Raw genomic sequence first — 12,595 nt, 5'->3', positions numbered from 1 at the left:
CAACAAAACGACGTCGTTTTTTAAAGGTATAAAAGGCAAAAGCTTTCGATTTTCTTCAGACACCTCCTTTCCTTTTCTCTCTCTTCTCTTTTTTTTTTCCCTATCTCTAAGAAAACCTAGTTTTCAGTTGAATATTTAACCAAAAATTGAAAAAATATGTCGAAAATTAAAAAATTTGGCCAAAAAATTCAAGTTTGGCCCGAAAGTTTGTCGGAATCTAGATTTTTCTAGAAAATTCCCAGAAAAAAATTACCAAAAATTTTGAAAAATTCCAAAAAAACCTCTAAAATTGCTTTAGCCATTCCAAACACCTCTTTTCTTTTGTTTTTGTTTTCTGTGTTCTATTTTTCGTGTCCTCTTATCTCTGATCAATAGGGGGTATTTATAAATTGAATTAGGAAAGTTCCTAATTAACTCTAAATCCCAACTTTGATTGGATTTCTACATTATCGCTGAACCTAAAAAAATTAAGACCAATTGTAACTCTGTCATCACCCCTAAACACACTATAATTTTTATTTTTTTTATTATTTTATCATTAACTAAAATGAAAAGAAAAATAAATAAAATAAAGCCTATAAAAAAAGCAATAAACAATTAGGCCTGACACCTATATCCCATTGAGCCAAGTCCGATAGGTTGAGCCCCAGACCTTGTTGGACCAGGCCCAATGGACTTGGGTCCGAACCAATTAGGGTGTCTACAAACCCAATCGATCTACATCTACAAATGGGAGAAAGATCCACTAGTTGTAAAAAATTACAAACAAACATCAAATCAAGCACTTATAATTAATACCCATAGACATCTCAATCTATGAAGTATTCTTAACTCAAACAAACGAATACTCATGTGCATCCATACACCATACCTGTGTGGACCCTCTCACTTTTCTCTAGTATACTCATAAATATTTAAACATATACCCCCATAAGATGTAAATCTCCAATAGTCCTATAGGGTGTCTATCTTATAAAACCTTATAACTCTCTTACAACTTTTTTTCATATCTAACTTTATAGAAACTCCATCTATTTATAAGCATATATACTTGCTTATCAAGATTCCATTTCCTCTTAAAATTCTTCTATTGCAAGTCTTCTTATCCATAAAATAATATCTAACCAATTCTAAATCTTATGGGATTTGAATGACTATTCCTAATAATTTTTTGGTTTGACATAGTAATGATGGGCACCATGTTTGAACGTTATTGGTTCTAACCTTTTGCTATAACCAAACCAATGCTATACTCATACTAAATTTATGCACTTAATGTTAAGATGGCTCATGCTTGTAATTTTTGCAAAAGCCATTATGCTATGGGATTATAAAACATATATTTTCCCATTTTCTTACCTTTTATGTATAGATTGAGAATATGCAAAATGGAATCAAAAGAGCTGTTGCAAGCTAAGGAGTTTTATCAAAAAATTGAAAGATGTTTTAAGTTAGTTGCATTTCATGTATATCTTCTTTGTTCTCCCCCCCTTTATTCCTTTTTATTTTAACCAACTGAATTAGCCGGGATTTAAATGCATGTTGTCTTTGTAGTTTATCCTTAGGTCGTGCTGGTAAATCTATTGTTAAATGTACTGGGTCTTTCTTTACTCTCTTTCTTTCTTTTTTTGCATTATTTTCCTTATTATTTATTTATCCTATTTTCATTCAATTTTGCTTATGTTGTTTTTATTTAACAGTTTAGGAACTCCCTAATGATCCCAAATTTGATAATTATTTCTCAAGTACAAAGTTGGTTCATAACTTGAAGGCAAGAAAGCACATTGAAAGTTTCTTCCTTGATTGATACATCCAAAAATTAGTCTAGAATTTCTCAAACTTGCCCCTTAAACAATGGACATCAAAATTGTCGGATTCTTAAAGATGTGTCTTTTTAGAATTTGAAAAAAAAAATGTTCAAAATTAGGAAGGTTTCTCAGTATCTGGTTGTTGTAATATTATTTTAGTTCAATTTGCTCTTACTATCATGTAATGGCCTATTTCTAAAATATGAAAGCACTACAAGCATTGAGGATATGGCTCACAACTTTGTTTTTGCATACAATGTTATATAAACTAATTGTTCTTAAGGGCATTTTTAGGTCATAGGGTATAATTATCTTTTACCTTAAGAGAGTAGCTCACAATTGGACCAGGGATATTTTGGTCATTTAGTATGAACTAACTTGTATAAATACCCCCACTTTCTAAGTAAAAGAGGGGGCCAATTCTTCTTCTAACTCTCTCATACTTTTCTTTAAGCTCTTCTCCTCATCTCTCTCATTCTTATCTTTGAGCTTATCTATGAGTTTTTCTCTCAATATGAACTTAGCACAAACAAATGGCACGCCATGTATGAGTTTTTTTAGCTAAGTTCAGAATGGCACCACAAGTAAAAAAGCTCGAACCCAACGTGGCCAAAGAACTCAAACTTAGCTTAACCAAAAGAGCTAAGACTTAACTCAACCAACGAGTTTAGATCTGTATATCAGTTTTAGAAAGGCCTCATCTCGACAAAATAGCTCGGTCAAAGAACTCGGACTCAATTCGATCAAAAGAGCTTAGATTTACAAAATACCTTCATAAAAGCCCAATTTGACAAAATAACTTGACCGAAGAGCTTAGACTCAGCTTGACCAAAAAAGTTTAGATCTATAAAATATCTTCAAAAAGGCCCAACTCTACAAAACAGCTCAGCTAAAAGAGCTTGAATATACAAAATACCTTCATAAAAGCCCAATTCAACAAAATAGCTCAGCCAAATAACTCGAACTCAGCTCAGTCAAAAGAGTTTAGATCTATAAAATGTCTTCATAAAGATCTAACTTGATAAAATAGCTTAGACTCAGCTTAACTAAAAGAGTTCGGATCTATAAAATGCCTTTATAAAGGCCTAATTTGAAAAAATAACTGGCTTAAGAGTTCGAATTCAACTCGATCAAAAAAGCTCGGATCTATAAAATTCATTAATAAAGGGTCAATTTGACAAAACAACTCAGCCAAAGAACTCGAACTAAGCTTGGCCAAAAGAGCTTGGATCTAAAAAATGCATTCATAAAGGCCTAATTCGATAAAACAACTAGGCCAAAAAGCTCGGACTCAACTTGATTAAAAGAGCTTAGATCTACAAAATATCTTCATAAAAGCCTAACTCGACAAAATAGTTCAACCTAAGAGCTCTAACTCAGCTCTGCCAAAAGAGCTCTGATTTACAAAATGCCTTTATAAAGGTTTAATTTGATAAAACAACTCGACTAAATAGCTTAGACTCAGCTCGATCAAAAGAGTTCAAATTTACAAAATGCTTTCATAAAGGCTTAACTCGATCACTTCAGCCAAAGTGCTCATCATTAGTAAATTACCTTTATAAAAGCTTAGCTGGGCCACTTTAACCAAGATGATTAGCTTGGCCAAAAGAGCTCATTTCAACCAAAAGAGCTCACCTCGACCAAAAAAGCTAACTTTTGTAAAAAAAGCTCATTTTGGCTATCTCGATAAAAAAGCTCATCTCAGTAAATTACTTTCACAAAGGCTTAGCTCAGCTACCTCGATCAAAGAGCTCATTTTAGTAAATTTCCTTCATAAAGGCTTAACTGAGCCACCTCGACTAAAATGATCAACTTAGGCAAAAGAGCTTAGCAAGACCAAAAGAGCTCATTTTAGTTAGAAGAGCTCATTTCGATCACCTCAGCCAAAAAGCTCATATCAGTAAATTACCTTCATAAAACTTTAACTAAGCCACCTCGATCAAAGTGATCAGCTTGGCCAAAAGAGCTCAGCTCGATCGAAGGAGCTCATATTAGTCAAAAGAGCTCATCTCGATCACCTTGATCAAAAAACTCATTTCAGTAAATTACTTTCACAAAGGCTTAGCTCAATCACCTCGGCTAAAGAACTCATTTCGATAAATTGCTTTCATAAAGGGCCACCTCAGCTAAAAAAACTCACCTCAGCCAAAAAAGCTTACCTCAATCACTTCGATTAAAAAGCTCATCTTGGTAAATTAACCTCACAAAGATTTAGCTTAACCACCTCAGTTAAAGAGCTCATATCAGTAATTTACCTTCATAAAAACTTAACTAGACCACATTGGCCAAAAGAGCTTAGCTTGACCAAAAGAGCTTACCTCAATTAAAAGAGCTCAACATGATCGAATTTTCTTGGCAAAGAATCAACTTGATCAAAAGCCTTAATAATTAGCTTGGCCAAAAGAAATTAATTCGACCAAAAGCTCTTAGGATAGTTGAAAAAACTTAATTTGACCAAATTTTTTAGATAAAGTATTTACTCTATCAAATTTCTTTCACAAAAGATTAGTTCAACTTAAATAGCTTAACTCAGCTAAATTTTATTAATAAAATATTAACTTTGCTAGCTCAGTCAAAAGAAATAGCTCGACTAAAGAAAATCAGCTCGATCTAACCAAATTTCATTGATAAAGTAACAATTTTACCATATTTTTTTAGAAACTGATTAGCTCGATCAAAAAGCTTAAATCAACTAAAAACTTTAGATTGACCTAATTGCTTAGCTCGATAAAAAAACTCACTATAATAAAAGTTATCTTCAAAAAAGCTCACCCTAGTAAATTTTTTTTCAATAAAACTTCACTTAATAAAATTATCTTTGCAAGAGTTCAAATTTACCAAATTCACCTCGAAACAAATTCACTTTTCTAAAAATTACCTTAGCACATGTTCACTTTGGTGTAAATCACCTTGACACAAATCCACCTCAATATAAATTCTATCGACACAAATGAATTTAAAATCTCATTATAAAATCTATCAAGTGTCATGTCGATTATTGGTAACTAACTTAGATGACCTAAATACCTGTAGATTAGTCATCTATTAACCCCAATCAAAATTAAATAATTAGCAAACAAAATCAAACTATTGAGATCCCAATAATCATCCATGTCAAATGAATCATAATGTCGATACCTCAAACCACTCGTCATTAAAAAATTAGACAACAAAATCAACATTCAAAGTCTGAACTCGAATGTATCTTTAAATCTCAACAAATCGACTAAATCCAAAATAGATCAAACATCTTAGCTTAACCTTCATCTAAATTTTTAGATTGTTTTTTATGGGACTTAATATTGGGACATTTTTAAGTCATAAAGTTATAGTTATCTTTCATCTTAAGAAAGTAACTCAGAATTGGACCGAAGGTATTTTGATCATTTGGTACAAACTAACTTGTATAAATACCCTCATTCCCTCTAAGTAAAAGAGAAAGCCAATTCTTCTTCCAACTCTCTCATATTTTCCTTTGAGCTCTTTTCCTCAACTCTCTCATTCTTATTTCTGAGCTTTTTTCTGAGCTCTTCTCCCAGTCTAAACTTAGCACAAACAGTTCATCATGTTTGAAAACATACCTTTGCTAACTAGTTATATTATAGACGGATGAAAAAATTGAGGTACAGATATTACAGGCACTTGACCAACAATGGCTACCATACATCAAATCTCACTGCTGGCATTTGATGGAGCTCTAGTGATAACAATGAACAAATGCCCAGACCAGTTAAACATGCTGTTCTTCCTATACACTTCAGCATACGTTCTCTAAAACCAATACCCAGACGTTAGCAAAATAGTTGTTGCTAACCATCTGTGAGTTTAGACTGGTCAATCACAACCCAAACCAAATAGGGTATAGTCTCAAAGAAAATAACATGTCACAAAAGCATTATTTAGCTCAGATGAAAGTCCCGAAACAGCTTATACTGAAGATCTTAATATTCTATAGTCCTGAAACAGCAGAGGCATCACTGGCATGGTTCAACAAATCCTCATCCGGGTAGCAAGCAAGAAGAAAGTGGCAAATTCCAAGCATCCTAGCAGCTAACCTAGGAAAGGGGAGGATAGGAGAGAGATGCCATGAAAGGGAAAGTTATTAGTCACTTAATTTATTACCATTATAATGCATAATTAAATCACTTTATAAATATATGCAATCAAACGAGTTATATGCAGTCAAACGAGTTAATTCAAAAAGTTCTGTTCTAGGTTTCTTTTCCAGCACAACAGGCAACTATGTAACATAAAACAATTACCGACCTACCACCAGAACATCAGAGACAAATAGGCCAGTATATTAGAGGGTTAACAAATGCATGGACATGCAAGTGAACACAAACACACTTGCACACCACATTGCTTTATTGTATGATAAGTCCCAAAGCAAGAAAGCAAAACTCTCCACTCCTTTACCCCACCCTATAGGGAAACATTCAAACCAATATTATAGATTCTTCAACCACAATATCAATAACTTCCAGCATGCTAGAAAATTTCAAAGTTATTTGACGGCACAAATAATGGAATGCAGAGGTAAAACAAAAATAGTAGTGCCCCAAGCATCACAAAGAGTTGGTAGATGCTTGTGTTTCTGTATAACATCCAGTTGCAATCACAGTAGGCAAAATTAGTTACGGCCAAGAATTCATTAGGTACTCCCCATTAGATATGCTAACCGATTCAGAGGCAGGAAAAACAGATAGTTGAAACATTCAAAGATGAATCAACCTGAAGCTGTACCTCAAAAATATATGGCAAAACATTGCAAATACAAAGAATGACCAATATGCACACAAAACTGCAGCAGCAAGGAGTTCAATTAGTTTCACAACTTAAAACCATGCATCAAGTTAACCAGCAAAAGTTCCTTACCAAATCAAAATTGGTTGGTCTCATAGCAGTTCCTCAGCAAAAACTTTTAGGCATGTATAAAAGGACCTCTTCCGCATTTCTGCTGCTGTGATTTTGAGCACCGTTAATGATACAAAAGCATCTCACAGGCTTACATTTAGAAGCCTTAACACCACTCTAAAGTCTAAACTCCAAAGTACAGCATCAAGACAGCATAAAAGGATCAAACTGTGAGCTAAATTACAAATGGCATTATCAGACTGCATCAGCAAACTATGACAAATTTACCAGGCAGGGATTCAAAAGCTAGTAGAGCACAAAAAATTTGGTACATTAAAATATCAAAACTTCAATTATTCAAATGCTTGTCCACGATGAATACAATAAAACATTTTGGAAATAGATATATCACCTCTATCATGCACCTAGTCAAAACAAAAGCATAAACTCTCCACTTAGGAAAAGAAAAATAATGGGATGAAAACATCTACCGAAAATAATTTGGGAAAATGGGGTGTTAGGCAAAAGGACAAGGCATTTGTTGGTGTGCTTGTGTTACTCCAACCATCCAAAGGATATTCAAATGGATCATGTGCCGCATACACTGGATTAGCTTTCAGGGAAATGAAAATATAAGCATCAACTATAGCACAAAAGTTAATAACGATATATCATTACATACCGTTGCTTCAAAATATACAAAATAAGTAATACCTTCTCTTCTTTAGGGTCAAATCAGACATTTCAGAAGTGAAAGGGTGAAAGATCATAATGATCTTCTAGTCCAGAAAACAAGGCTAGAAATAGTACAGATTGAATGACTCAAAGCATCTATAGTCCAGTATAAAATCATCATTTGCACGTTCCTCAGACACCATCAACAATTAAAACTTAACCTGTGCACTTGCCTTCAACCAAGAAATTATGATTTCAAAACTATACAAGGTAAGAACATCCGCATCCAATGGGAGTAAAGATCTGAAATTGGCTCATAAATATTTTGACTTGATTGAATGACAGAGCACAGGTGTTTGAATAGATGCTACATGATGGTGACAATATAGTAGAATTTCGCATATATCAACTCCCAAATGCTGCGACCAATCAATCAGGCTAAAGAGCTTAGTTCCCTAAAAATGAAACAGTAGAGCCGTCTCTTGCCATAGAAATGCACGATCAAATAAAATGAGTGGCATCTGAACAAAACTTTGGCGGTTCATGAAACAGTTCGACCATAACAAACTGATGCAATGTAGAGATTCTTTGCCCATTTCTCCTGGAGAAAAAAGCACTATGTAACATGTACTCTTTTAGGAAAAAAGGATGAATTAAGCTATTGATTAAAGTTGAATGAAATACCTTCACATGAGTACTAGGAAAAGCAGAAGTTCGAAGGGTCTCCTGAGTTTCATCTGCGGGTTTTCTTCTTGGAACACTAAGAACAAAAGCAGCTTGATCCCATGTTGCAGCAGTTGAAGTGATGCGGTAGCCACTATCCCACCTCCGATGAATACCTTCACTTGGATAGAGAAAATCTAATTCTACAACCTGCAAGAGCACCAAAAAAGGGTATTGTCAGGCCGTAAGTTTTTCATTTACCGCAATAACAGAGTGCCATTGAACAGATATTCTTGAAATCAACAAAAACCTGGTCAGAAAATGGAGCACCACGTGACATAACAATTGCCCATCTGCTTCCAGCAGCGGCCATGGCAGTCACATAAAAACCCTCCCTCCACTTTTTGTTGATCCACTTAAAGGGAAATGAATCACTAACTTTGTAGGATTGCTGCAAATATTGTGTCCCTACATTCAATAAAGCAATAGAAATAAGATACCATATAAATATAAGATTTGTAATTTCTTTTTAGATAATTTAAGTACAGCTAAACTAACCCTTAGACATTACGACTAATGAACTCCCATTATTAGCTCCTGCAATTGCACTGATATAGTAATTCTTTTCCCATTGCTCCATAATCCATTCCTTCAGAAAGTAAAAAAATTGGTAGATTAAAATTTGTGCTAAACCACACATTAAGAACTATTTACAACTATGTTGGACATACATAGCTAAGCGCAAATATCAAATTAGCATACAACTAACATGGAATATGTAATACAGCAGACTTGCAAAAGATTAAGGCCTCAGAATCAAAAGGAATAGAATCAACCTTATGAAGAAAGTATGGTGAGAGCTCATAAACTTGAGCAGTGAAACCAGTGCCAGCATCCATAATAAGGGCCCATAGGTTTGACCAAGAAGCCACACTGCTGATAAATAACCCATCTTCATTACCTTTCTCAATATGTTGGGGAAGCCTCACATCTGCCACATTATAATGATATCTACAACATGAAATAGAAATCAACATCTGCTCTTATTCATGAACTTGAAAAGTTTGTTGGTGATTTTAAGATAGATACCTTTGCTTCATAGGCCTACGAGCATTATACACACTAATCCATTGCGTTGCAGGCATTCCCATTCGAACCTTCTTCTTTGGCTGTTCATCCTCTTCCTCCTCCATTGTTAACCGTCCTCTCTTTTGCCCTACTTGATATATAAGCTTCAAGACAAAAAAAATATACGTTAAATGAATTCCAACAACTAAGATACACTCCTTTCTCAATGACAAGTCAACCAAATAATGTAGACGCAAGAAGCCAAAAGTACCTTCTGAGCTCCATCAGTATTTATTGGCCTAATATCTGGATTTGGACCAACAATCCCATCAAAAAGAGAGATATATTTTGCATAATTTGGTTCCTCATCAAACTTCAAATTCACCACATACTCAACAAACTGTCTGAAAGGTGCAGGGCAAAAGCAACACAAAGTTTCTGGGGAAGTGGCCATCTTCTTCTTACAAACAAGAAAGCCTTTATTTTCACCCTAAAATAACCACTTGCATCAGAAAGGTAAAAGATAATAAATAAGAACATACCGAAATTTATATTAAGGAAATGCAAACCTGATATCCTTGCCAAGGTAATCGACCACGGAGGAGGAAAATGAGTGTGTAAGCCAGAGACTCTAGATCATCTCTTCTGCTACCAGTTCTACCGAGATGAGCATGCACACTAGCATACCGTACAGTTCCCCTGCAGTACAGGAATAATTAATAACTGATCATCATAACCTCAAAAATAGGAAAGGAAAAAGAACCCCAGGCTTATAAGATAGATAAGCAAATCTAATTTCTGCACCACCACAATAAGGAACAGAAAAGCATGCAAAGGTAATGGTTAACAATCTTTTATTTTACCTGAAAACATCTGGACGTTGGTCATACTCAACATGTAGACCACTTGAACTATCTCGCCACCTGGTTGCTGTTAAGTCAAAATAGAAACAGAACTGTCAGAAATGATTTGGATCTGCATACAAAATAGATCTTAATAAAAAAAAATCTAGAGCTTACCTAATCCTAGGTCAACAAGAAAAAGTTTTTTCTCATCTGGAGTTCCTGGAGGACCAAGCAAGAAATTCTCAGGTTTCACATCCCCATGCACATATCTGCAAAATATAGAAGCAACAGGATTATAGCACCAAATGAGTTCCAATGACCAAAAAAAACATTTATGTGGCAGGAAGAATCGTAATCCTTTCCACCCAAAACCAATAATAGGGACCTCAATTCAGTAGACAGATTATCAACAATTATCAATCCAAGCACAACAAGTTTCTTAACAATAAAAATCCTCTTGCCATATCTTAAAACCAAAAGAAAAACAAATCATAGATAAAACAGAAAAATGTATCACCCTCTGGAGTGCATCTTCTCTAAGATTGAGATGGCCTCAATGGCAATACATGCAACCATTTCAATGGACATCCTGTAATTGAAAATATAAAGCTACCATTAAATGGTCAATCCAGGAATAAATTAAGCAAAATCCACCACGTAACTTCACAAAGAACATACGTGTGTGAGTTATTATTCCAAACATCCCATAAGCTAGGTCCAAGCATATCCATAACCTGTTAAAAACATTGCAACCAACACCTTAGAGTCATACTCTAAAACCTGATACACACACACATATATATATATATCACAAAATTTAGTATCTGCATTAAAGCAAATGCTTACCATAACATAGTAGTCACCTTGCCGGCCCTTGTAATGAACTCGAGGCACCCCATGGCTACCACCAAGTGCACTGAACAAAGAGCATTGAAAGTCATAGTTAAAATCTAAAATAACATAAAGCCCTAGTTAATGAAGCTGCAAGCAAATATAACAACATTTACTCACTTGTAAACTTGCCACTCATATGGTGGCCCATAATTACATCCTTTGCTGCTTCTATGCTCAAATTTTAAAGCTACCTAAAATTCAAACATAACAAGTTTAGCGCTTTGCAGAAATGAACTATTAGTGTATGCAATGGAATCCACTATAAAATAATTATGTACCTCTACAGCTCCTGGACCAGTAGCGCCAATTCGTCGACCAACATACACTTGTCCAAAGCCTCCTTTCCCCAGTTTTCTTTCTATTCTGTACGTTGGGGAACCACCTACCTGAACCTGTTCCAACAAAAAGAATGAATAAGAATCCATTCTCCTTTCCCCAGACTAATATATTACATTACACATTGAAAAATGCCAGTCTCCACATTATCTGATTTTTTTTCATATTGATAATTGTGTTCAATGGAGCCTAATACTAGGAGCAATCCTACAAAGTCAAAACTTGTTCTAAAAGGCTACTGGCAAGGAAGTTTGAAGCGGCAGCCAATACAACAGTCAAATGGACCCCCCCCCCCCAAAAAAAAAAAAGCAAAAAAAAATTAGGCGAAAACTGGAAGAGAAAATCAATAAATCTTCATAATCAAAACTATTTGACTGTCCCTTATACGGATTCGTTGATAACAAAATTTAAAAAATAAAACTAAAATCGGAAATCCAAAAACAGAAATCTTACGTAAATAAAATTAAAAAAAGTCCATAAAATAAAAAAAAAAACCTTCTCGGGAAGCGGCGCTGTGCTTCCCTCATCTTCAGCCCCGGGGCCTTTATCACCGCTACGGCCGCCACTATCGTACTCGTCCATCTTCTTCTCGGCAACCTCTTCTCTCAAAACCCTAACCTCTTTAATATCTTCGTCTTCCTTTCTTCCAGACGGTGTTGTTTCAAAACCAGCACCGCTCACGATATTATTGCTTTTGTTATCGTTGTTGTTAAGCTTGTTATCATCAACGGCAGCAACGATCGCGTTTTTCTGTTTCCTGTTCTGTGCGGTTCTCCTCTGGCGAGTGCGAACAGTGAACTTGTTCTTTTTGACGTTGGAATCAGGTTGGGGGAGAATATCAATCGGGTTTGGATTCGGGTTAGGGTTGAAGAAGGCCCGATTTCTGCGAGCGTGGCTACGCAGCTCAGGCATCGTAGGGATTACGCTCGTCCATGAAGGGATGTAGCTTGGTGAAGATTCATGAAGGTTCTAGAATCATATATTTCGATCGCTGGCTTTGAGAGATAGGGCTAAACCCCCCAAAAAACTAGAGATTAGAGAGAGAGAGAGAGAGAGAGAGAGAGATTTGGGGGTTTTTATTTAATCTGTACAGATAGGGACGAAATTAGGGTTGGGTCAGTGGGAATTTTGGAGATCTGTGGAGGGAAACGGAAAAAAGGGCATTCTCTTCCTCTATTGTACCAGAGAGAGATGTGACAGAGACACAATGCTCTTTGATTTTTTGCCCTATTATTAATTTTGAATTTTAATTTTAAGGCTAAAGGGTTAAAAAAAAATCATGTTTTTGTTATAATCAGTTAACTTTCAATTTTTATTTGTATTCAACTAAAATTTTTTTTTATAAAAAATTAATATTTTTAATTTATTGTTAAAATTAATAAAAATTTATCTCATATTAATAAAATATATTAAAATTTGACACATGATATAATTAATAAATATAAAACT

At 34.8% G+C, this 12,595-nt stretch overlaps 1 protein-coding gene across 4 annotated transcripts; it reads right to left on the bottom strand.

Annotated features, from left to right (window-relative positions):
• Nucleotides 1–5,390: 5,390 nt before the first annotated feature.
• LOC111302947 (casein kinase 1-like protein HD16) lies at nucleotides 5,391–12,350 on the bottom strand. Of its 4 annotated transcripts, XR_016326549.1 has the most exons (19): nucleotides 11,642–12,350; nucleotides 11,089–11,202; nucleotides 10,928–11,001; nucleotides 10,763–10,832; nucleotides 10,595–10,650; nucleotides 10,434–10,505; nucleotides 10,091–10,185; nucleotides 9,935–10,001; nucleotides 9,641–9,770; nucleotides 9,343–9,561; nucleotides 9,093–9,235; nucleotides 8,840–9,014; nucleotides 8,562–8,652; nucleotides 8,314–8,471; nucleotides 8,025–8,213; nucleotides 7,380–7,941; nucleotides 7,157–7,269; nucleotides 6,687–6,771; nucleotides 5,391–5,863 (listed from the first exon to the last, which is right to left on the bottom strand). XR_016326549.1 is itself a non-coding variant. In XM_022898864.2 (17 exons), exons 1-16 carry the CDS (start codon nucleotides 12,056–12,058, stop codon nucleotides 6,733–6,735), a joined length of 2,109 nt encoding a protein of 702 aa, XP_022754599.2. In that variant the 5' UTR covers nucleotides 12,059–12,350; the 3' UTR covers nucleotides 5,391–5,863; nucleotides 6,687–6,732. The 4 variants fall into 4 exon arrangements, 3 of the variants coding, with proteins under 3 accessions (XP_022754599.2, XP_089598109.1, XP_022754598.2); XM_022898864.2 differs by lacking the exons at nucleotides 7,157–7,269; nucleotides 7,380–7,941; XM_089741983.1 differs by lacking the exons at nucleotides 7,157–7,269; nucleotides 7,380–7,941 and having other exon boundaries at nucleotides 5,630–5,858.
• Between the last annotated feature and the right edge of the window lie 245 nt (nucleotides 12,351–12,595).

Source organism: Durio zibethinus, chromosome 13 (genome assembly GCF_047325235.1).
Source record: "Durio zibethinus cultivar Kanyao isolate XHJ-2024 chromosome 13, ASM4732523v1, whole genome shotgun sequence".
NCBI lineage: Eukaryota > Viridiplantae > Streptophyta > Magnoliopsida > Malvales > Malvaceae > Durio > Durio zibethinus.
The sequence above is the reverse complement of the archived record's forward strand: the minus strand, read 5'-3'. Positions and strand labels throughout refer to the sequence as shown.

Excerpts from the sequence above, each read along its gene's own strand:
- LOC111302947 (XM_022898863.2), bottom strand. The coding sequence starts at position 12,058 with ATGCCTGAGCTGCGTAGCCACGCTCGCAGAAATCGGGCCTTCTTCAAC. Across the intron at positions 10,651-10,762 it reads AAGGTGACTACTATGTTATG|GTTATGGATATGCTTGGACC; the intron begins GTAAGCATTTGC and ends TGTTTTTAACAG. Across the intron at positions 8,214-8,313 it reads GTGCTCCATTTTCTGACCAG|GTTGTAGAATTAGATTTTCT; the intron begins GTTTTTGTTGAT and ends GTGCTCTTGCAG.